The 23,790-nt window shown below is 36.8% G+C and overlaps 1 protein-coding gene across 5 annotated transcripts in view; it reads right to left on the reverse strand.

Annotated features, from left to right (window-relative positions):
• Positions 1 to 23,790, reverse strand: part of LOC149085248 (uncharacterized) — a 109,539-nt gene that overhangs the window by 59,484 nt on the left and 26,265 nt on the right. For all 5 annotated transcript variants that reach the window (XM_089233147.1, XM_089233146.1, XM_089233143.1 and 2 more), the window contains exons 3-4: positions 22,027 to 22,166; positions 17,992 to 18,117 (exon numbers count right to left, since the gene is read on the reverse strand). In XM_089233147.1, the coding sequence (XP_089089273.1) occupies positions 17,992 to 18,117; positions 22,027 to 22,166 (266 nt within the window). The remainder of the gene's footprint in view (positions 1 to 17,991; positions 18,118 to 22,026; positions 22,167 to 23,790) is intronic.

The raw sequence follows: 23,790 nt of genomic DNA on the forward strand, positions 1-23,790 counted from the left end.
CCCTCTCTTCATACAATTGAGAATTAATTTAGGTCTTTTTGTTCCTTACAAAAAAACCCTATCAAGAAAATTACTTCGTAAGAAACGAGACTTCTCCAAAAAAAGCAGCAAAATATGGTTTTTGATCATAAATACGAACACTGTCAGTCGATGGCCAGGGCCTATTCGTCATAAGTTTAGGCCCTGGGCATATAGGAATTTTTAGGGGCCTTTCTTTGTAGTATTCTTTGAGGCAGAAGCGTACGCAGTGTGAGGGAACATGTGGGTTTCGCCTAAAATACAAAAGACCTCCAATTTTGGAATCCTGAAAATTTGTGGGCCCTGGGCACATCCCGTGTGACAAAAAGGACCAGTCGATAGCCCCTGATCACAAATATATCCTCTCAACAGCACATCTTTACGTATTTGCGTACTCTCAGGAATCCCACTGTATCAACTTGCAACGACTCCCGTACCTTTGATGTTCCTTTAAAACTGATATTGTTCTTCTTTTATATGAATCCATTCCATTTTTTGTTAAAAAAATGCATTTATGGAAATACTATACCCAGGCCACGTTAGCCCAGGTCAATAAGGTATCCACCTCTTGTACCGGAACAAGTTCTGCGATGTTGTGTGTGTGCGCAAATCTGAATCAGACATGGAAGAAAAGTCATTCAAGATTGACTGTATACTGTTATGTCCCGCGCCAATTAGCCCTCTTGTACATACAGGGTGATTCCATAATTCCCTTTGCCGCATTTTACTGGCAAACCGTTGATCCTAGAAGCACCCTTCCAATTAAAAAAAATATTCAAATAGCGTGTAGAACTCACAAATACGTCGTACATGTTGGAAGGGGTTGTATAGCTATTGAAATATAAAAAATAACTTTTCATACGGACACCCCGTCCTGAAAAACCCAAATAGAAATGTTCTTTTCCTGTCTCTCCTACAGCCAGCAAAAAAAAATTCCCACGTTTCCAAGAGTAATATTCGATGAGATATTTGAATTCTAAAACCAGAGAAAAGTTTGGAAGGAACAACATAAAAACACTAACGGACAACGCTCCTTTCTATTATTTATGTTGTTCTTTTCCAACTTTTCTCCAATTTTTGAATTCAAATATCTCAGCGAATACATTTTTTTTTTCCTGTTGGCCTCAGGCGAGACAGAGCAACAATTTTCTAATTGGGATTTTGAGGACAGTGTGTCCGTATAAAAAGTTAATTTTCTAACCCTTGCAACATGAATGACGTATCTGAGTTCTACACGTTATTTGGATACTTTTTCTAATCGGAAGTATGACTCTAGAATCAATGATTCGCCAGTATAATGCGGCAAGGGTAATTATGGAATTACCCCTGTATAATAACCGTGGTGCAACAAAGATGATCAAGTGGTAAAACACATGGAGGCAAATGATGACAGTGATATTCAAATGGTCACAGATGAAGTCATCGAGTCATTAAAGTAGGGCTCGCCAACGACAACCAATGGCCCGCCAAGACACTAATTAGTGTCGAATGAAATCAGCATTCCATTATCTGAAACTATGACCGTTATTATCATTCATTTTGGACATTCCTTCTAATTGTGCGAATAGTTGGTATATATACAGAAAAATCAAATCTTGACCGGAATTCTTACTGGCTAGTTTCCACTTTTTATCTCAAGAAGAGAATAATTTATTAAAATTTTCTGAATTTCATCAGAAAAGTTTTTATCAACAGTGGTCGAAGGGTAAAACCGTGGAATAAATTTGTTGAAGAATTTTCTATTCCAAGATGAAAGTCGCTATTTAAGGTGTACAAAATTTTGAGAGTGATCGAGCTCGAAATTTGTCAAATCAATTAATAACTACTTTATAATTAATGGTTGTATATCAATTAATTATTGACAATTTAACTTCATATTTTATCTTTTTATTTTTTGCAAAATAAATTCAAATTTTATCATAACTCATTGTATAGTCACCAGGAGGGGGGCTACCAAACCTCTGTGATTTTTCCCTCTCATAAAATGTGGCCCACGTAACTTTACGGAATTATTGATGTGGCCCGCGGATGGAAAACTCTGAAGATCCCTATTCTAGAGTTTTGCATTAAATTGGGATCAGATCATTTGTTGAAAGAAAACCCATAATGTAACGAGAGAAATTATTGTCTCTTAAAATTTGATTATCAAGGCTATAGAAGTTATTCTGCATCAAGGAAAATCAAGTGGCCCTTGTAGCGTGTCACAACCCAGAGAGCGTCACATGGCACTTATATAGGTCCTTAGAATTCATTCATCATTCAAGCTCGCGAGCATTCAGTAAGAATGTCAATCCACTTGATGATCAAATATGATTACACATACATCAATCACATTTCTTTTCGCTCTCGGAATTCAACGAGAGGGTTACGAACGCATTTGATAACGGGTAAAAATATTGGTAGGGAATTTCCAGCTTTTTTGGCCTGCAAGTGGGTGTTATTACAAGAGGCTTTGGCTACGAACGGATGGCGCCAAAACAGTCTTCATTTTGCGTTATATCGTTCCTTTGACTGGGTTGGCAGCAAAAGTGGTTTTCGGGAGGTGGTGGAAGGTTCGAATTCTATATTTAGGACTACGCAATCCGAGCCGAGCGGCTTCTTTTTTAGGCTTGGGACACGCCATAAAAGAGGAACAAGCGACTTCCTGCTCCACCACCTGATGGACAGCTTCTTCTATCATCCACCACCTCAAGCAAGTCTGTCTTATCCCCTCTACTACCATCTTCTCAGAAGAAAAACTACAAGCTAGAGATGACAAGCTATACTACGAAAAATTTATTGCCATCTAAACAACAACGGTGGTCGATGGAAGAATCAATCAAAATCACGTTCAAGGAGGTCTTTAACCCTCCCACGAAAATTTGCCAAGGGAAGAAAAACACATGGACTAGATATACGCAATTTTTCACTAATAATGACTCATAGGAATAAAAATTCTGCTGGTTCTAAAATTAAAGTAAAATATAAAAAATATATTTTAATAAAAAGTGGTTAAGTCAGAGCTTTGTTAGTTTCAAAATCTCGTACAATTGAGGCAAATATAAAAAAATTTAAATTGCTATACGGACCTCCAATCAAAAAATAGTGATTAATAAAATCTGCACCTCTCTTGTAAATCTATCTATCATATAATGTAAATCTATCCCTTAAAATTTGAATGGAAATTCGTCGAGATATTAGTGATTAAAATCCTTCATTTTTGCCACATTTTACGAGCTGAGAAATTTTTTCTCGAAACTTCCAAGGCTTCGAGAAGTCAGTAATATAGGCCCAAAATCGAAAATTTCAATCACTGATATCTCGAAAAATTTTCATGTAAATGTTACAGAACAAATTTCTTTCACTACAATAAAAAAAGCACAAACTTTACTAAGTGACATTTTTCTGATTGGGGTCATATAAAGCTTTCAAATACAAATACCAGGCCACAACAGGCAAAAGGCCCAACGAGGTGGCTGAGAAAAAGAAGCTCATAACATTATGGATGGCATATATGTATTTCTAAAATACAGCAATAATTAAATTTTCCTAATTAATCTTTTAAGGAGCTGCCGCTAATTACAGCTGAATTTTCCCCTTTCCCTGATATTTATTTATATTTTATTGTAATTTTAGAATCAACTTTTTCAGCAATTTTTAACAGGATGTTTAATCGAAATATTGATCAAGTGTTCGTGAGCACGAAATCGGACACGACCATCGAGCACTCTTGGTTCTTCGAGAAGCACCATAATGCTCACGAGCAACAAGTTGAAGATGGCTGTCATAATGGGATTCATAATTCTATATGTAAGGAAAGAAAACTTGAAACACCGCATACATAATCTTTTAAAAGAAATTATTCTATTGAAGTGATCGGAAAATGTCTGATATATTATATATTGTTTGAAAAATGGAATATTTTCAGCCGAAAATATATAGAAATTATTAAAAAGACAGACATCTAATTAGATTCATTATTATCGTTTTCAAATTCATTCCATAACTTTGTTAGAACTTTCTTCTTTTTGCCCGTGGAATCGGCTGGAATTTTTTAACAGTAACTTGAAACTGTGATTTCCCTTACTTGCATTGATAGAGCTTCCGGGAGAAAATTGTAGAAACATCGGAATGGGGTGGAATCACCCTCCTTTTCATGAATAAAATCTCCCCTTTAAGAGTTTCTTGGGTGAAATAAAATTCAAGACATAAATTTCAAGTGGGAGGGGTCGCACAAGTCATTCCTCCAAGTACGACTACGTAAAAAACTATGCTTTATCCGAAGCGTTGCTGACAGAGCATACGAAAACTCCCTCCGTCTTTACAGACGGAACGTGAGAAAACAAATTGGTTGTTTCTTGTCGGACGAAATACGATCTTCAAACCAAAAGCCGGCTCTTGGAAACGGGAGAAAAACGATACGTAACCTCAACAGGGTGCACACCATCCAACTAAATTCACTAGCCTTTAGGAATACATCAACTGTGACCTTAGTTTATGCTTTACCCTTAAGATGTACCAAGACGTACAAGAGCTGTACGTCTTAAGACCTTCCAAGACATAATTCTCTTGGTAACAGTTCAAAAAACCAAGCAGTCCCATCATCAATCCGAATAGTTACAATCGTCTTAAAAATTTCGAGTTTTCCCACGTGTATCGACATGATGAAGTGAATTTAGTTTGGAAAAATTTAAAGGCTACGAGACTTCATATATTTTCGTTGTTTTACAAAACAGATGGTAGATAATGGACGAAATTTTCAAGTTTTTTGTCAGTTTCCTAAACAAATGCATCTCCTCGTTTTTCGGTTGGAAAAAAAAAGTCATATTTAGCAAAAATTAGTACGGGAACAAAAACGCTCAAAAACATATGCTGGATGAAATTAAATGGTTTGTGCAAACCATAAAAACATGATATTTTTCATGCTAAGATATATTTTTGTGGTAAAACATGCTATTATCTTCCCCAATTTTGGCAAATTTCCAGACCCCGGATGATGAGAAACACTTTTGGATTTCCATCTTCCGAGCAAAAATAAAGAGCGTAGTCTACACCTTTTCTTTACATTGTATGAAAAAAAAATCACTCGTTTGTGTGATCGTGTTTCATAACTTAATTTAAGAAACAAAAATGGAAACAAAAGCACCGTGAAATTTCAATAAGATTTTAACTCATTTTAGTAATGAAATTTTGAAAAAAAAATATCTGTTGTAACTAACTTCTTTCTTCCTGTTTGTAGAAATTTGAAATACAGGGTAATTATAATTGAAGTCACGGTATCAAAATACTATAAAGTAAGAATGGCTTGAAAATTTGCATGAATACTGCTGAAGAAATGGAATTTTGTTTGGTGAAGGGGGAAAATGCTTTAAAATTTGCCAATAGACAGCGCTTGTACTCGGCGCAAAAAAATGACAATTTAATTAACATCGCAAAATTTCATAATTCATGGAAAGCGCCCAAAATGAAGTCACAAAAACAAACATCTAAAACTTACTCAGAAATATAGATGACTTTTTTCTCAGCCAGAGATATCAAGGAAACAGTTACTTTCCGGATATTATGCTGAGGTGAGCTCGGAAAGAAAAGTCATCACGTCTCCGCCGGGACTCGAAGCAGATTCATGTGTCTCCAGTGGTGTAGATGATAGCATGCTTGCCCGGTATGCAAGAGGGCCTGGGTTCGAGTCACGGCGGAGACGTGATGACTTTTCTTTCCGAGCTCACCTCAGCATAATATCCGGAAAATAACTGTTTCCTTGTTACTCAGAAATGTTCAATTATGTTGTCAAGCGTGTTTTGCTACGCGTTTGAAGCTCAAAACTGCATGTTCCCAATACACATAACACGATAAAAGAGCCCAGGCTGGCCTTATTTCCTTCATAAAAATACGGGAAATCAAGATCCATACGGGATATCACTAATTATCCCAAAAAATGTCAAATGTAAGTGAAGTTGCCAATTACGTCTAAGAAAATTGTCAAAGGCTAGTAAAACTGTCAGTTGCATCCGAAAAACATTTTCTAAGGCAAATAAGGTTGCCAATTACAGCTAAAAACAAATTTCTGAAGCAAATAAAGTTGAAAATCATATAAGCCAAGAAAGGTAAGTAAAGTTGCCAATTACAGACACAAAAAAATTGTCAAAAGCAAGTAAAGTAACAGCCAAAAAAATTTTCAAAGGCAAGTAAAGTAACAGCCAAACAAAAATTGTCAAAAGGTTAGTAAAGTTCAATCTCAGCCGGAAAACATTGTCAAATGTTAGATTATCTTGGTTTTGATTAGTTTGAAGAACAAAAAAACCATTTGCCTAAAAACCCTTATGAAAAGTAGCTAAAATATCAAAACAGAATGTTTAGGAAGCCATTTATTTGGTTTAAAACAAAGTTGGATTTTACAAAAGATGGTTAAATGTAAGGTTGATATGACGTGCAACGTCGGTTTCTTCAAATCACACACAAAAGACAGTAATAATTCTTACACACAAAAATGTTAACTTTAAGAAACGGTGATTAGCTTCACACTATACTAATTTTCTAGGCACCTCTGTTAAAGTTAGCTAAGTTAAAACAAGCATTTTCTCTTTTGAACGTCTTCCCCATGGTTGAGACCTAGTTGTTAAGCTAACGATTTCTCGTAGTGGACGAGAAACATATACGGAACATATACGATTCTCAATACGTGTGGATGTAAAGGTTTTGTAAATTTTAAACAGCACCTATAAGGCAAAACAGCTTTGTCATCAAAGTTTCAAGATAAATTTTTTCAATAAAGCTGCTTTAACTCTTCAAGAAGCTGTAACCACTTTCATTTCAAAACGTATCTGTTTTATTAGACCAAAGGTTTTTTCACCTTTTTCAAGTCCGCTAGTTCAACATTGGAAGAACGGCCGTAAGGAGACTGACACATATATGCTTCAACTATAATCCTTTCAATCAAGGATCGCTTCACGGTAATCCTTGAAAGCAACTTGAATGTTCTGTCGATCAAGACCTCGTGATTTCAATATCGGGAAAAAAAAATTAAGCATTCTAGATAAGCAATTTTCACCATGTTAATCTTTTACCATCTTAGATACGCACTTTCACCGTGAACAACGTGTTAAAGATCCTGTCATAGATCGAAATGGCATGTTTTGCCAAAATAAAAAGTTTTTCTTTGACAGTTATTAGACCACCTATAAACCTGACTGCAACTATCGTATTCATCAAGTCTTTCTAATGATGATATTACTTTGAAAGACTAAATTCGTTGAGAGATGATCATTTTAATTGAACATTTTTTATCCTTCAGGAGAAAATCACAATGAGCATTTACAGGGGCGGCTCGAGCTCATCTGCTGCCCGGGTGCGAAGCCTCATATGCCGCCCCTAAAGGCAACCCTGGCAGGAGGCTGACAGGGCTTCAGTGAAGGTGACTTCGAGATAGAAATGGGACGAATATTCGGCTGCTATTCGGTATTAGGCCTTTTCGGCCATTTGCCAAATACTCGGTTCGGCCGAATATTTGTGTAAATTTAAGCAGAACAAACTAATTTTAAACATTATATTAATTGGAACTTTTCGTGTAAAATTAAAAATTTACTGATTATATTTTATTGTGTTGTGTGTATCCTTTTCTGTGCAAAAGGTTATGTCAGGGTGAATTTCTAGGATAAGTAAAACATGAAACTGAAAATAGAATCGTACTGCAATAATGTGGAAGTGAGAATAAATTGCTCAAGTTCACTAACGGAAGGATGTACCTAGACAAGATGCGTATTGAGTTACTGTAAGGGGCAAAGAACATCTAGAGAGGAAAAATAAGTCTTAAATTTTAGATGTATTAATACTTGAGAGTAAAAAAATAATGGTTGACATTTTCTCAATTAGATGTAAAATTCTAACAAGTGTTGAAAAAAACTGATTCTGTAAGTACTGTACAGAGTGATATCCTTGTTAACGCGAACGAACGCCTCAGCTTACGAATTTCTCTGCTAACGAAGATTTTTCTGCCTCGGCTAACGAATACGGGTTCAGATGATGAACATTTTAGATTACATGAATGTGCGCACTAACATAAAATACATAAAACAGCCGATCGTGAGCTTAATTTTCGCACCAATCACCAGAATTACTGTCACTAGAGCCCGAATACCTACCTACACTTCTCTTTCTGAAATTTTTTGAACCATTTCATATGAAATGAGATTCAGTCAATATAGAAAATGCATTAAAAAAAAGTGAGACTGCGTTTCCAGAGCACGCGTTCTTTCAGTGCAAGACTTAGCATCAAGCTGATTAGTCTGGAAAAATCTAGGAGCTTTATTTTTTCAATGTGCATGTATCAGGCACAGAAATGAGCAGACAAAATCACAAATATACTGGGACACTTACGAACTCTATTGGGTTATGTCAACATGAGCTTTAATAGACTAGAGCTGGTGTTGGTTGCGTACTAGAAAATGTTCAGCATCTCTCTCTCATTTTCCTGTATATTCTCATTTATACAATTTTAAAGCTGTTCATTTTAGCCTTCAATTAGTTTTTGTCTTTTTTTATAGCATTTCTTGGTGTTTAAAAAAACTTATCTTTTAAATTTTAGGCAGAAGCCGGAACGTATCAAACGATTTTTATAGAAACCTATGGGAAATCCCGTTTCGGCTAACGAACGAACGACTCCGGAACGAATCATCTTTGTTAGCCGAGGTATCACAAATATTAAAAAACAATGAATCATCGTATGACTGCACCTGAGTACTAATCAGACTGAGCTTTTTTCACCGAGAGTGCAAGGCCGTAGTGTGCCTTTCCGGGGCCCCTGGGCAGACTTTTCCTTTGGGGAACCCTTCTTGAAAGGGTTATTATTATGCATAATGAGTGTACATTTTTTGAGGCCCCCAATTGGGGGGGGGGGGTCGGAGCCCTGGGGCAGTGCTCTGGTTGCCATAGCCTAGTTACGACCCTGGAGAGAGTGTTAACGACAACGCTCAACAAGTAGTTTTTAGACTTTGGAAGAAAAATACATAAAATGAATATTTTCAGTCTTTTGTTGAAGACTTTGATGACTAGTATTTATTATTCAAAATAATCCCATAATAACATACCATTTGACAAGATATTGCGACAAAGAGATCTTATATACAGAATCGTATATGCAGATAAAGACATTGCAACACGTATTCACTTCACCCTCCTGTCATACGTAATGCCATTCAGTTTTAATGGAAAGAAAAAATTATGTTGCATGAAAATTGAGAGACGTGCGGATGATTTAAGCGTTGTTACAAACTTGTGAGTCGTAAAATGTGCCTTTCAAAAAAATATTAATAATAATGAAATCCGATATACTAGTTTTACTTTTATACTTAAAAAAAATACAACATTATATTTTTTTATTTTTCTATCCTTTAAACAGCTCTAGAGGTGAATGGCAAGTGAAAAAAGGCAGGTAAATTGGCATGAGAGGTGAATCCAAACTTATTCTTAATTTTTTTTTTTTTTCAGAATTTCAAGACGTCCTCGGGGCGTAGGAGTTGCCCCGTTGTGGTGAACGATGCAGATTATGGCAGGCTTCCTGTTGCTGTTGGCAAATGAACAACCTCTCGATCTAAGAGAATCATCTCAAAAAAATAAGAAGAAGAATGAGATGATCTTTTTGGTGGTTTTCTTTAACAGTTGAAGAAAAGGAGAAAGTTAAGAGATCTCGACTGTAGATTTGAACGCGTCAAAATTCGCACACACGAGCCACCATCAGAAGGACAAAAACAGAATAAAGAAGCTCACTGTTCTCTTCGGGGATGTTCCTAAAAATAATCCGACAGCCACAGTTTATATCGAATGATTGAGATGCTGTCATAGCGAGTAGAAATGTCTAAATCTCAACTTCACTGCAAGAATACAACGTTGAATTCATGATGGCTGATTTTTTTTCAATTATCAGCCATAGCTTCCGGAATACATGTATAATATGATACTCACATATCCGAAATTTTAGTCCGAAAACTATTTCGAGCTAAAAATTATCAACGGAAAATGAATAACGTACATCAGCACAGAATACACAGTTGGGGTAAATTGTCATTTATAGGAATACGGTACGTACCTGTATATAATGAGCTGATCATACGTTAAAACAACATTTCAAGTTAAGTTTTTAGTGCGAATTACAGCCCCCCCCCCATAGCGTATTTCCCTTTTTTTATTAAACTTGGAATAAAAATGAATAGTTTGTAAAATAATCCACAAAAAGTAATCTTTTGTAAGATAGCAGAATGGCTTACATAACCCAAAATAGAGGGATCGGCATTTTTTCTAATAAATTTAGCAAACAACCTGTTCCATTCCTCAAGATTAAGAATCTCCACCCCTTTACCCTTTAAGCGGCATTGACGAGATATCTCGCCTCCTTAAAAGCTTCTCATTTTAGCATTGTCAAGGCCAGATATTTTATAAAGTTCATTTTTCAATGAAACACTTTTCCTCATACCCCTTAGTTTACACCTGTTGAAAATCTGAAGAAAGCGTTTGATCATTGATCATTTTTGTCGCACCGACCGCGGTCACGCTCTGCGCACGATGGCTAATTAGACCGGGACCTACACTTTATTGCCGATTCCGAACGGTAGCGTTTTATACTCACCGAGAGGTTGGTGGCATACACCCCCCCCCCTCCGATGTGGGACTCCCTGCGGTAGCAATCTTTTTCTGTGCTCATGTCGCCGTTTCTGTTGTACCCCTGTGCCAGGGAATTTTCTGACAAGGAAGAACCCCTCCGGGTATCGAACCCGCGAAACCTCTAAACATCTTTTGGTAGTTTAAAAAAGCCGGGTTTTTCTAAAAGTATATTTTCTGCGCCACGTGTGGTGTGAAAACGCTGATTGGTTCAAAACCTGAATTTGAAATTAGTTAAGAACCTTAATTTCAGGTTTTTAACTAATCCCCTTCGTCATGCTGCACATGAAGAAAAATCCTACACCTAGGAAAACCCGGCTTTAGGCGAGTATCTTATCGACCTGGGCTACCGCGCCCTGAAAAGAAAGCGTACTTCATTATAAAAGTCATATGGCTTTTGAAGAAGGTTTAGAGATTGCTGTGTCGCTTATAAAGTGTTAAGATTTAGAATCGCAATTCCTTATCATTAGTGGGGATACAGAGATGTCATTAGTCCTAATTCTGGAAAAGGTCTCTTCGCGTTCTCCCAAAGTATTACTTTCGCTTTTCCGAGGCTTAGTTCGTACTGGACTGGAGGATGCCGTAAGGTTTTGGAGACCATACCTACATAAGGGACATAGACCTTAGGTTGATGGGGTGCAGAGAAGAGCTACGCGTGCTCTTGTTGGCACACAAGAATTGAGCTATGAAGAGAGACTTGATTTCTTGAATATGGTTACATTGGAAGAACGCAGGTGAATGGGGGCTATGATCGAAGTGCTTAAAATTTTCACTGGGATGGATAGGGTGGACCATGAGTTATTAATACACAGTCAATCAACTGCTTCTACTGGTAAGGGACAACTCCAGGTTGTGGGGTCGTAGGAAGTTTTTCTCTAATATGGTTGTCAATAATTCGAAAAGCTTATCTCCGGAAGTCATAAATTCATACACAATTGGCACGTTTTAGAAGAAGTACAATACATATTGGGATAAATTGAGAAACTATCCATACTTAGAATAAGACAACAATAATATTTTTTATGTGGGCAGTGTATTATTATTTTTTTTTTTTTCGTGCAATATGTTCTTATATTAGATTGATGTATTTCATTTATATTTGACATCCATATTTTTTATGCGTTTTTTTTTCAGGTCAAAAACAGGAGGCCTCGTTGGGTCGTGTTGTCTTATTTGCGACCGAGCCCACACCCACAAGGGGCAGCTAAGGGATGATGATGGGGATCCAAGTCTTCTCATTTCCTTCCGTTCTCAGACATTTTCGTGTTGACCTTTAACCTATGGCCAGCTGTAAAATCCCCTTTCGAGCAAGAATAAGAAATGACCGGGGGGGGGGGGGTGAATCACAATTCTTAAGATCCCTTAAGTTTAAAATTATGTATTTCAAATTATTTGAAAAATTCATTTAAAAAAAGTGTGAAAGGAAGCTTACTTGTGGAAAGAAAGACGAAAGAGATCGACCCGAGATACACAGGCTAATGACCAACACAAAAGCGCACTTCTATCCAGCAAGTGCAACCAATAAGCTTATTGGTAGCATTCGTTCGAATGCAATCCTTGTGTACCTTGGTCCATAAAGAAATTGATAAGTAGCATGCTCCTTTAAAAACAGCATAGTTGAAAGTGTGTATAGACAGGGTGTTGCCTTGAAGTGGCGACAAACTCAAAAGGGTGATAAAAGGGCATCAAGAAGAACAAAAATTGCTATAGAACATGGTATTGCAAACCACGTTTAGTCGGTGAAAATCGCAAAAATACTTATGAAGGGTGTGACATCGAGTGGGACAAAAAGGCCAATATAATAAGTAGAAAAAGGCATTTATTTGACAGCATGATTGCAACACAGCGAGAGAGAGAGTCTGTGGTGTACAAAATAAAGTTCAATAAGTGCAAAAAAGTAAAATAAGTACAGAAACCATTTACATGATTACAATACAGCATGTGCAGCACAGTTCAATGTCAGAAAGTAGAAGAGAAATGATTACTGGAGTTGTTCGAAATTATTATTGCACTTTATTTTGCACACCACAGGCTGTGTTGTAATCATGCTATCAAATAAATGTTTTTCTACTTGTTATTGACTTTTTTGACCCACTCGATGTCATACCCTTCATATGTATTTTTGTGATTTTCACCGACTAAACGTGGTTTGCGATACCATGTTCTATGGAAATTTTTGTTCCTCTTGATGCCTAATATCACCCCTCTGAGTTTATCGCCCCTTCAAGGCAAAAATCCGTGGAGTTGAAATACAGATCGAATATCATACTCAAATTCGCACAAGTACTCGTATGAGGATTATTAAAGAATTCCTGTTCTCTGACAGTTTGATTATAATTAAAATTGTCGTTGTTACCTGTGAATTCTTTACAATTTCTTCGTATTTTTAACGTATAATCGACATACTGTGAAAAAAAAAAATCTTAATTTCGTTGGGCAATTTGCATGTTGTGACCTTCGTGTTTGTATTTGTTATTTGTATAATCTAACAAAGATCTTATCTTGTTCTAAGTAATTTCGAATTGATAGATTAGTTCTTTTTTATTTCATGGGTTTTGTTAATGAACTGAAAACTTCGCGTTGGATATTTTGTTCACTATCAACAGAATATGCGAGGAATTTTATCCCTCAAATTCACAAAATTTGCAGGTGCGAATTATACGCAGCAAATTACGGTAACTATTGTTATCAGATTTCTCAAATTTGAATAAATAACCTAGGGGACCTATGTAGTTTCACCTTTGTAGCGGAACCATCCGTTGCAGACAGGGGCAACCCACTTTCCCCAACAACTTCCCCACTCAATTGCGTTATTATGTGTGTGTGTGTGTGTGTGTAGTGCCCCCCCCCCTAGCTTTCAAGTTAACAATCACATGTTTTAATTTTTAGAATCTCTCACTCCCATGCGTAACATTTCTGTGTGTGATCATGTAAATTTATGAGCTTATGACTAACTTATGAACTGTAGCAAAAAACAGGAAAACAGCATGTATGCCTGAAAAAATGTCTGAAATTTTTTTTTTAATTATCTCGTAGGTTATACAAGACGGGCATTATGCCATCATGCCACCATATAAATCATGCTATCCATGGCATCATACCTTACGATTCCATTCAATTAGTACTCTTCGCAATTCTGGTAGAGTTATAGGGGCATGCCCCCCCCCCCCACAAGGATGGGTCTGACAGGGCTCCAGCTCTGTGGCCCGGGACGATTTTGATCATGTGTTGTTTTTTTCTCGTTATAAATGTGCCCGTAAAAGTCTGACCTGGGGACCCGCCAAAGATCCCAGCCTAGGGGCCCTGCTCCAGGATGTGGGCGCCATGGTTGTAGGGCATTCCAAAGAACATTTGTATCTAATTTTGTAATTTTTTTTTTATTAAACTCAATGTCTATATTTATATACAGCACCAAATCTGTTTAGAACTTTTCTTTTGGCATTGTGTGTAGAGAAACATATACAAGCTGGCATGTATTGTATCTACGAATTAGAATTGGCAACTCAGTCAGAATACTCGATATACCGAGTTGCGAGATATACCTGATGGGATCCGGAAATTTCGCCCCTGCTACGTTTCGTCCATTGGACATTTTTCCTACACTGACCATATGAGTGACCAAGTGTTTGGATGAATGACCTCACTAACTCACATAGTCATTCACCCACTCAGTTCGTCACTCACATGGTCAGGGCAGGCGAAAGTTCCGGTGATGAAACGACCAGGGGCGAAATTTCCGTAAATCGGTTGAGAAACGCTGCCATAGAATATGTTGAAAAGCGTCATAGAAGATTCCCCGCATTGTTTCGAAATCAAGAAGAAGAACAATCAAAGGACATTATTTTCAAGGTGCACTGTTGTCTGTTCTCCATATCATGCATTATATTGATTATCCGCTTTTGTACTTCTATTCAATAGCATTATAATGTCACAACACAAGCACAACGTCTTTCTGTTTTTATTTGAATTTCATGGACACAATATTCGCACACCTTGCATTAAATATGCATTCATTCATAACAACTATTTTCAACTTTGAAGGCTGAAGATGAATGGTCTCTGATTCGTTATATCAGTGTTTCTCAACCTTTAGTCCGCAGGCAAATTTGACGAAATTATTCACCTGTTGTAACTGATATTTACGAACGTTTTTAACATCTGGCTGATACGAAGATATATTTAAGAAAGACAGAAAATTAAACTGCCCTTGCGGGGAATCGAACCCACGTCCTCTCACTTTCTGGGTGAGCACCCTGGACTACTAGATTACAAAAGCAAGGAATATCACAATCTTTCCTTGGAGCTCGGTGCATTGAACGGGACCGTACATGGACGATCGGAGTTAATTCCGGCCAAAGCTCACAATTGCTGACACCGCCACCAGATGGCGGATTCGAAAGATAGTTGAATTTTCTCCCTTTCCGAAATATATAACTTTGCATCAGCCAGCTGTTAAAAACCTTCGTATGGATAGTGTAGAGTGACATCATCCTTGGATAATTGATATTTGCTGTATCCATATGGGTTCAAATAAAATTATACCTTCATACCTAGGTTCACCATACATCATCGAAGAGAATGCAGGAAATTGGGATCCTAAATACGGGATATCAATGAATGTTGCCTAAAATCACAATTTATTGTTTTAAATGCAATTTATCAATTTCTACTAAAATTGCTGAAGAGTGTGGAAATAAAGAGCTTCTACCAATCGCAGTAAAAAGAATGTATTTCACGAAAAAAATATTAAAATGATCTGATGACTATATTTCATAGAAAAAAATACGGTAAACTGGGAGTTCAAATAATAATCATTAAAATACGGGACATAGTCAATTGTCATCAACAATTGTCAGAAGTAGGCACGATCGTAATTAAAATTAAAAAAAAAATGCGGACAAAACGTTAAACCTGAGAAACATGAGAGATGAATATTTATAACTTATGCCATAATTATCATAATAAAATTTATATTATGAAAATGCAATGAATGTATGAACGCCAGGACTCTGCATTATGAAAATGTAGTGTATTACGACTTTAGTAAATACTTTTTACAAATTCAAATAAGTATCGTTGAAAAAACGGAACAAATGTATAAAAAAAATCGGAACAACGAAAATTATACAGGAATGTCCCGTAATACGGGGCACAAGTGGTCCGTCAAATTGTTTCAGCTATTTTACTGGTCCTTATTTTCAGAAAGGTTGAGAAACACTGCGTTATATACGGATAATACAAAATTTGATAGGAAAAACCTCTCGTGCTTTTTTCCCATCCTACTAGACCAGATTGTTTTTGGTAAGGATACTATAGCGGAAGTTTCGCAAAAAGCCGTCGTTATAGTTGACCACCTTTCACCGCTCTAATACAAATGAAAAATTGCCGGCGGTTTTTTGAAGCGAAGCATTATCCAACGTCCTAATGTAACAAGAGGATTTACCTTGAATGACCAATCCCCCCCTCTCTTAACAATGGCGAATGATGTGCGATAAACGCATGCATATATATGGGTGTTTTTTCTCTCTCTCCCATAATATAAATTTTTGCACGAAATGAATACAATCGAATAAATGTCGCAACCGGAACGATTCCCGACGGGACACAAAACAGTAAAAAAAAATGGTTATATTCCATAAGGGAAATGTCCTTTAAGTTATTAAAAAGTCACTGACTATTTTACTTTCTGTCAACTATTCAATAGTTTAAAATAAAAACCGGATATCACGTATTATGAATGATTTATGATAAGCCTTTTGAGGGTTAAGGACATGGTTAATAGGAGCTTACCATTGACATAGTATACGCACTATACAAGAAATATTTTCATACAGCTGTGTGGTCTTCATTAAATTATGAAGCTTTTTGGAAATCCATTTTGTTACATTTATGAAAACTAAGTATATTATCTAGTACAAATGTAACATCGCACGTCCGCTTCTAAAAGGGACGTAGCTCAAAATTAGTAGTTAACTGAGTTAGCAATCTCTGGCATTGTTCATGTTTCTAGCACGTGTATTTGTGTTATTAAAAACGACTGTCGTGGCTACAGGCTTGTTGCTGGATATAATATCCGGGCGATTCTCCAAAAATTGGTCTATATTGTGTCCCCAGCAATTTACACATTAAATATATTTGTACACAGAACTTTGTTTTCATCACTTTCTATTTGTATTCCGAATGATTTCTGGTTCATTGGAGACGTGCAACTTTATGTGCCTGTGTGAACAATGGCTTCTTTCGAGGTACAAGACTCCAAATTTCCATTGCATGCAGTTCCCGTCGCAATGTTCTCTCGTAAACAGGTTGGGATGGACCTTCATTCACTGACTGCAACAATTTCTGTTGGGTTTGCAAGCGATTTTGATTCACGAGCCGTGAAACTCGTCTCCGGTCCCTCTCAGTTAGGATTTTTTTCCGACCACAGTTCTGGTGTCGTGTTTCACGACCACGCGTGTTACATCACTTCTTGTAGACACGGTGAACAGTCCACAGCAAAACCTCGCCAAACCCGGCAACTTCACTCACTATATGGCCATGGGCCGCTGCGCTATCTGTAGCGGTTTAACACCTCCGTGCTTGCGCCAGGGTGACTAATTTTTTGTCCGGTGAGCTTAGATGGAACATGTTATTGTCAAGCATAAAATATCAAGTTAAGTACTGAAACAAGCGAATTTCCTCGTCGGATTTGCGCCTTATCATGGTCAAATTTAAATTAATTTTTTTCCATCATGAATTTTTATCAAACTTCATTGCTGACTATATTTCAATTAATAGCGGGTAAAGACGAAACAGCTGGATGATGCGGAGGTATATTTAGGAAAGAGAGAAAAATCAACTGTCTTCGCGGGGAATCGAACCCACATCCTCTCACTTGCCAGGTGAGCACACTAGACTACAAATGCAATTAATCTCAATCTTTACATAGAGCTCGTGTGCACTGAACGGATCTAAGGAAAGATTGAGGCATTCGTTGCCTTTGTAGTCCAGTTGTCTAGGTCTCTACTCAGGCACGTGAGAGGGCGTGGATTCGATTCCCCGTAAAGACAGTTGAATTTCCACTCTTTCCTAAATATATCTTCGCATCAGCCAGGTGTTAAAAACCTTCATATGGATAGCGGAGAGTGACATCATCCTCAGATAAAGAAGTGTCCCTAAGAATTTTTTGTCCAATTTCGTAAGAATGATCCATAAGCAGTGTCGTTTCGAGACAACAACAGAAATACACTCGTTAGAATCATGAATAGTGCGTTATCACAAGCTATCATTTTGATTATTATTATTCTGAGTTGTGTCACTTAAGAAGCGGGGAGGGTGTGACATGTGTAAATATAATATAAATACCTCCATTCAAACCAGACTGATCGAAAGCATTATCTTGACATTCGGGTGACGACAGTTTCGCTGAATCCGATTGTCTTGAAGCAACAGCTATCGTTGTTGAACCGGTATTTGTGGAGCCTGTAGAACCTACACATATATTGTAAATATTGGAACTTGAAATTTTCCAGAAAAATAACATAAGGATTCAAAAAAAAATGCGTGGAGAGAGTTTAATAAAAATATTACAATTTATGAACAGAAAAATCTCGTAGAAACTACAATAAACACCCGTTATTACGACTACGGCCTATAATGAAAATTTCGCTGTAACGAGTGATTTGCGCGAGTCATTATGGACCCAGAAAAGTAATATTTTTTATCCTTCCTTCATATTTTTGTACTTTCTCATTTGAACATTAAGGGGGTTGGTGCACACAAATTTTCCAAATACAGTTTTAAATACCATAAAAATTTCTGCGTACAACTGCGTTCGAGTTTCTATTCTATTCTGCACTTGAAGTATTTTTAAAATATTTTTATATAAACTGCTAGCAGGCATGCTAACGTTTATGGCGTTTAATATGCTAACATTTTCCATTAAAATGCTCTGTTGTCGAAACTATGTTTTTTTGTCAGGTAAGGACTATTTTTTCAAACACCACTGGTTCAAATGTCTTGAAATTTCGTGCGACTCTCAGCACTGAGACGTGACATGCTTTAACGAAATGATTTCATATTAAAATTATTCAAAAAAACTATGGTACAAAATATCGGTAAAATTTGTGATTTTTGAAAAATTTACATGTTGTTAAAGTTAAAATTTGAAAGAAAAATAACCAGCAACAAAAATCCTAAAAGCCCTCGTTAAATTATATAAAAATATCCATAAAATTTGAAGAAAAAATTGAAGCCCTAAGGAGAATAGAAATTTTTTTTTTAATGTTCCTTAAATGCAAGGGATTTTTTCCCATAGGAAAACATGGGAAGCCAAGATCGCGCGTGCACTACTACCCCCTTAAACACGTGTCACGTGATATCCTTGTATTCGATGTTGTCAGGACCGCAGCTAGATACAATGTCACCCGAGGCAAGCGGGAATTTTGGCACCCCCTTGAATGTAGAAGATGCAGTTATAGGGTGAATTAGGCACCCCTTATGGTCTAGCGCCGGGGCACGAGACCCGCCTGCTTCCCCCCTAGTTGCAGCCCAAGATGTTGCTGCCGTCGGGCAACTCCGTGTGCTCTCTCCAGTGATATAAGCTGGATAATTGAGAGAAATTTTTCGTTTATGGTGTTTTAGTGTCCCAGGTATACGCATATAGTATTTTTATCATTTATAAGATACGAAATGTATCAAATCCAAACATAGTCCGTGAGTTATAATGTCTTTTAATATTAGCATTAAAAATAATAATTATAACTTGTATGTTATTATTATTGATATATTATTATTGAGGGCACGCTTCACAGAAATTCTTGGGGGCTCAAGTGACCTGAATCATCGTAGGGTGCCACCACCTACGATATGTTCCCTTCCTCCATCCCCATCCCAGCTGGAACTGTCAAGAAAATGTTATGTTTGCAGCTGATACTCAGCTTACTAGCAGAAAGAACGTGAGGCGTTGTCGTTGCAATTTTGTCGCTTTTGTTTTCAAGTCGTTAGAATAGACAAACTATTTTGTCACTTATCATATAATTGTATAATGATTCTAAATAACATGGAAAATAATGGTTCGGTCCGAAAAAATACGGGATCTAAGGTCACTATAAAATTTTTACTCCCACTTAATTGATACTTTGGCACATACAACTGGGGCTGCGGCCACAAAATGAATGGAAGAAAATAAAATGTGATTCACCTCGTTCGCTTTACCCTAAAGAGCACTTTTGGCACCTTCGTGCCCTATTTTCCACCAAGTATTTGTAAGACAAAAAATTGATTATTTCAATGCATTCCACCACCTTTTATAAATTAGCCCATTTTCTTTTGAAACACCCTGTCTGTTTTCTTACCCGTTAAAATCTAACGAAACATGAACGATTCTATACCATAGTTTTATATATATATATATAGAAGAAAAAATGAATAACTTTATTTCTCCTAAAAAATGCATTCATAGTGTATTTAAAATCTGGTTAAGCAACGAAATTTCCAAAAATGGTCGAAATGACTGCTCGGTAGTTCCATATGTAGGTAAAATTAGTTTTTATAAAAATCAACGGAATCATATAAAATTTTCGTTTCCGCTCCAAAAGATTCCTTTCGATGAATTAAAAAAGTCACGGAGGGAAATTTTCAAAAATGGAGTTAAAAATAGCGATCAAAGTTTGAAAAGCGGTCAGAATGACCACGCGGTAGTTCATGTCATCTAGTGTGAAAGTGTTAAAGTCTTACACTTTAATGAACGTGGTGTTTCAAAAACGTCGTTTAGTGTTTTTAAGTCGTTTCAAAACGGTTGGAAAAATTGTGCTAAAAAACTACGATTCTGGAAAAATATTAAAAAGTCCCCCCCCCATACAGCTATGAAATTGAGCAGTGACGCAATAACTGGGAATATTAATTGTTATGTCAGACTACTAGATAGTTTTGAGAATACGAAATTCTATGCAAAAAACGTCTTAGAGAATCAATTGATGTAGCAAAAATAATCAATTTCGCATATTCCAGTTTATTCGCTAATACAAGAGCAAGATTATCTAAAACGGTAAGAAGTTGTATCAAAAATTTTCTACAAATTTATAACCTGACAGAAAATTGAAATTCGTTTATAACGGGAAGCTCGTTATAACGACAATTTTCCCCGTGATTGTGAACTCTCGCTTACATAAAAAAGTAAGATCCAGATCGTAATAATGACTTTCTTTATCGAAATAAGTGTTTTCACAAAGATTGTAACAAGACGTTGTATTAAATTTTTTTTTTAAAACAGGTAAAAAAATTGGAGAAAACAACATATTCGAATATTGTGATGTGAAACAAAAAATTGGTTATGCATGGAATATTTGTATTGCGCGAATGCTTTTCTTTCCAACTTATTTCAGTCTTTCTTCCTTGATTCAGACTCTGGTTATTTTTTCTGTCATCTTATCTTCCTTTTCTTTAATGTATCCTACAAGCAACGATACCGTTGTTAAGACAATGGGTGTGGCCTGAGATTATTTAACCGTCAGGTTTTCCGGTCGCATTTCCTTAAATAGACGTTCGTGTAAAGCAGAGGTCTTCAACCTTATTCTAGTCGCGAGTACTGCCTGTACCCGTCATCAAAAGAAGAGCACCCTTACAGCAAGTTTGACATACGAATGCATGAAATTAGAATGATTTCAATCCTTGAATGCAATGTGTACAAGTTGTTTAATTGGGATTGTTGATCAAGTGCTCGCGAGCACAAAATCGGACACGAGCATCGAGCACTGTGGGTGGTTCGGAGAGCACCGTGGTGCTCGCGAGCAACGGGTTGAAGATGCCTGGTGTAAAGGATTGGTATTCCACAATCGAGAATTATTTTTAAAAGAATCAGAGATTATACTCTCTCTCCGAGGGTTTTCATCATTAGACACTTTCGTTATAAACGGAAACGTTTCAAAAAGCAAATAGTGAAGCACATATATTTGACTTAATCCAACTCAGTTGAAAATTACGTGCTTATTCAATTTTGCGGTATTTAAAACACAACTGGACAGAGAGAGAGAGAGCGGAAGTAAAATAATCAATGTTTATAGTCATGTAGTATCCACGCCTCTAAAGTGACACAACTCAAAATAATTTTCATCTAGCGATGTGACACTGTATTTGTTTCTAACATGTGCTGATATCATAAAAAACGACACTAGCTGTTTGTTGTTTATAATACAACTACTGTGGCTGATGTCATTTTTGATGATAACAGAAATGCACGTTTGAGAAACATGAACTGTGTCATATCACTAGATGAACACTATTTCGAGTTGTGTCATTTCAGAAGCGGGACTGCGATAAGAGATGTTTTCTCGGCATTTAACTTCATTATCAATCATTCAAGGGAAAACGAGAGGCGGAAATGTATTTGAAATGACTTACTGTCATCATCAGTTGGTTCTGGTGCATTTTCCTGATTAGTTACGACACTATCAATCTGTGCGACGTCCGTCTTTGGTTGTGTCTCTTCTTCATTGACCATATTGACCATCTCCACCTCGCTCGTAATATCAGACATCGTTCTGAGAAGCCATACAAATAAATATTAGAAATCACACTGATCTACTCTTTGTGATCGGACTTGCATAATGTACTACCGAACTCACAAGAACAAAATGAATAACCGATTGGTCACTACAAAGAAAAATATTAGGGATAGGTCCATTTATATAACTGCTAGCTCAGAAAGGAAATTCCAATGAAAAGCGTACCTATAATTAGCTCCTATTTCTCATGTTTCCTAAAATCCTTGACAATCTCTAACTTGGAAACACTGCCGCGATGGTCGTAAAACACAGAATGATATTTTCATTACGTTATTACCGTGTGTGGCATCACGTGACCAATAATCGTTCTCGTGAATGAGGTGAAAAAAGAGATATATAAAGGACACATATAGTAACATAATAATAATAAATACTTGGGAGCATATATGAGGGAGCAAAAAAGCACCCACAGGATAAAAAAAAACAGAAAAACCTCATCCTTCCGGTCATCCAGACCGGAAAACACCATCAACCGCTGCAATGTGTTGTGTCCCATAGACGTGGAGTAATTTTTTTTCCACGTCCGGCTCATTGTGGATGATGCCTTACACCGGACAACCATGGCACGATCCTGTGTCTTCGATATGTCATGATTTTATAAAAGGGTAAACTTCACATTCCCCCCCCCCCCTTCTCTATGTACGCATATATTCCTTGGATATATATACACGAAACATTGCATCCCATTCAACTTATAGCTTGTAAATTTCTCTAATGAAGACGAGGGTAAAATACAATTGCGAAATTCTAACGGGATTGAATCAAAAAAAGTAACCTAATAAAAGGAAAACGATAATGGCAGCAGCGTGTAACAACAACCATGTGTCCTCTTTTCCCCGCCTCATCCTTTATTTTCACTGATTCCCACGAGTAGGTAAAATAGAAGAAGAAAAGATGAATGGTTCCAACATGAACAGGTAACAAAAGCATCTTACACTTTCCTAGAAATGAATGATAGATGCGATGTCGAGAAATATATCTACGCTGTAGACCGTAAATAAAATCAATCATATTTTCATTTTTTGAAGTTTAGAGATAGCTATCAAAATAAATAATTCTACTTTGAATGTTTTGTAGAATTCTAGTTTTGTAGTTTCAAATATACCCTTTCGTTTTTACGAGAAAATCTTGGAATGGTTTGCCGTGAGATGGATAGATGGCACCACGAGTTTTCTTCCGTATATCTGTTGATTTAAAAATTAGATTAGAATTAATTAATTTATTAACGTTTCAGGGTTTAATTTTTGCCAGGAATAAAACTATGGTGAATTCTGATTGACACCGTTGTGCTATCGTCATCATGGACCTCCGTCCGAGCAAAGCAGCGCACTAGGGGAGGGTCCAGGACTGGACATACGCAAGTGCAGAGAATTCAGTCGTACCGGGCTTCAAAATATTGAGGGTCGTAAATGGGATAAAATACATTGATCTCATACAGTAGAGCCTGATTAACCGAGTTTTGAGTTATCCATTTTACTTGCCATAAACGAATTTCAAAAATTAGTTGCAGTGAAATGGCTTGCAGAAAGCTTTGCGTCGCGACAAACTAGTTCACAGAATTTCTGCAAAAGTGGGTGATATCGCCGTTTGGGAGGTCAAT

The sequence above is a fragment of the Pholcus phalangioides genome, unplaced genomic scaffold, assembly GCF_987345545.1.
Source record: "Pholcus phalangioides strain wild (caught in Gottingen) unplaced genomic scaffold, Ppha-v1.0 ptg000007l_1, whole genome shotgun sequence".
Lineage (NCBI taxonomy): Eukaryota > Metazoa > Arthropoda > Arachnida > Araneae > Pholcidae > Pholcus > Pholcus phalangioides.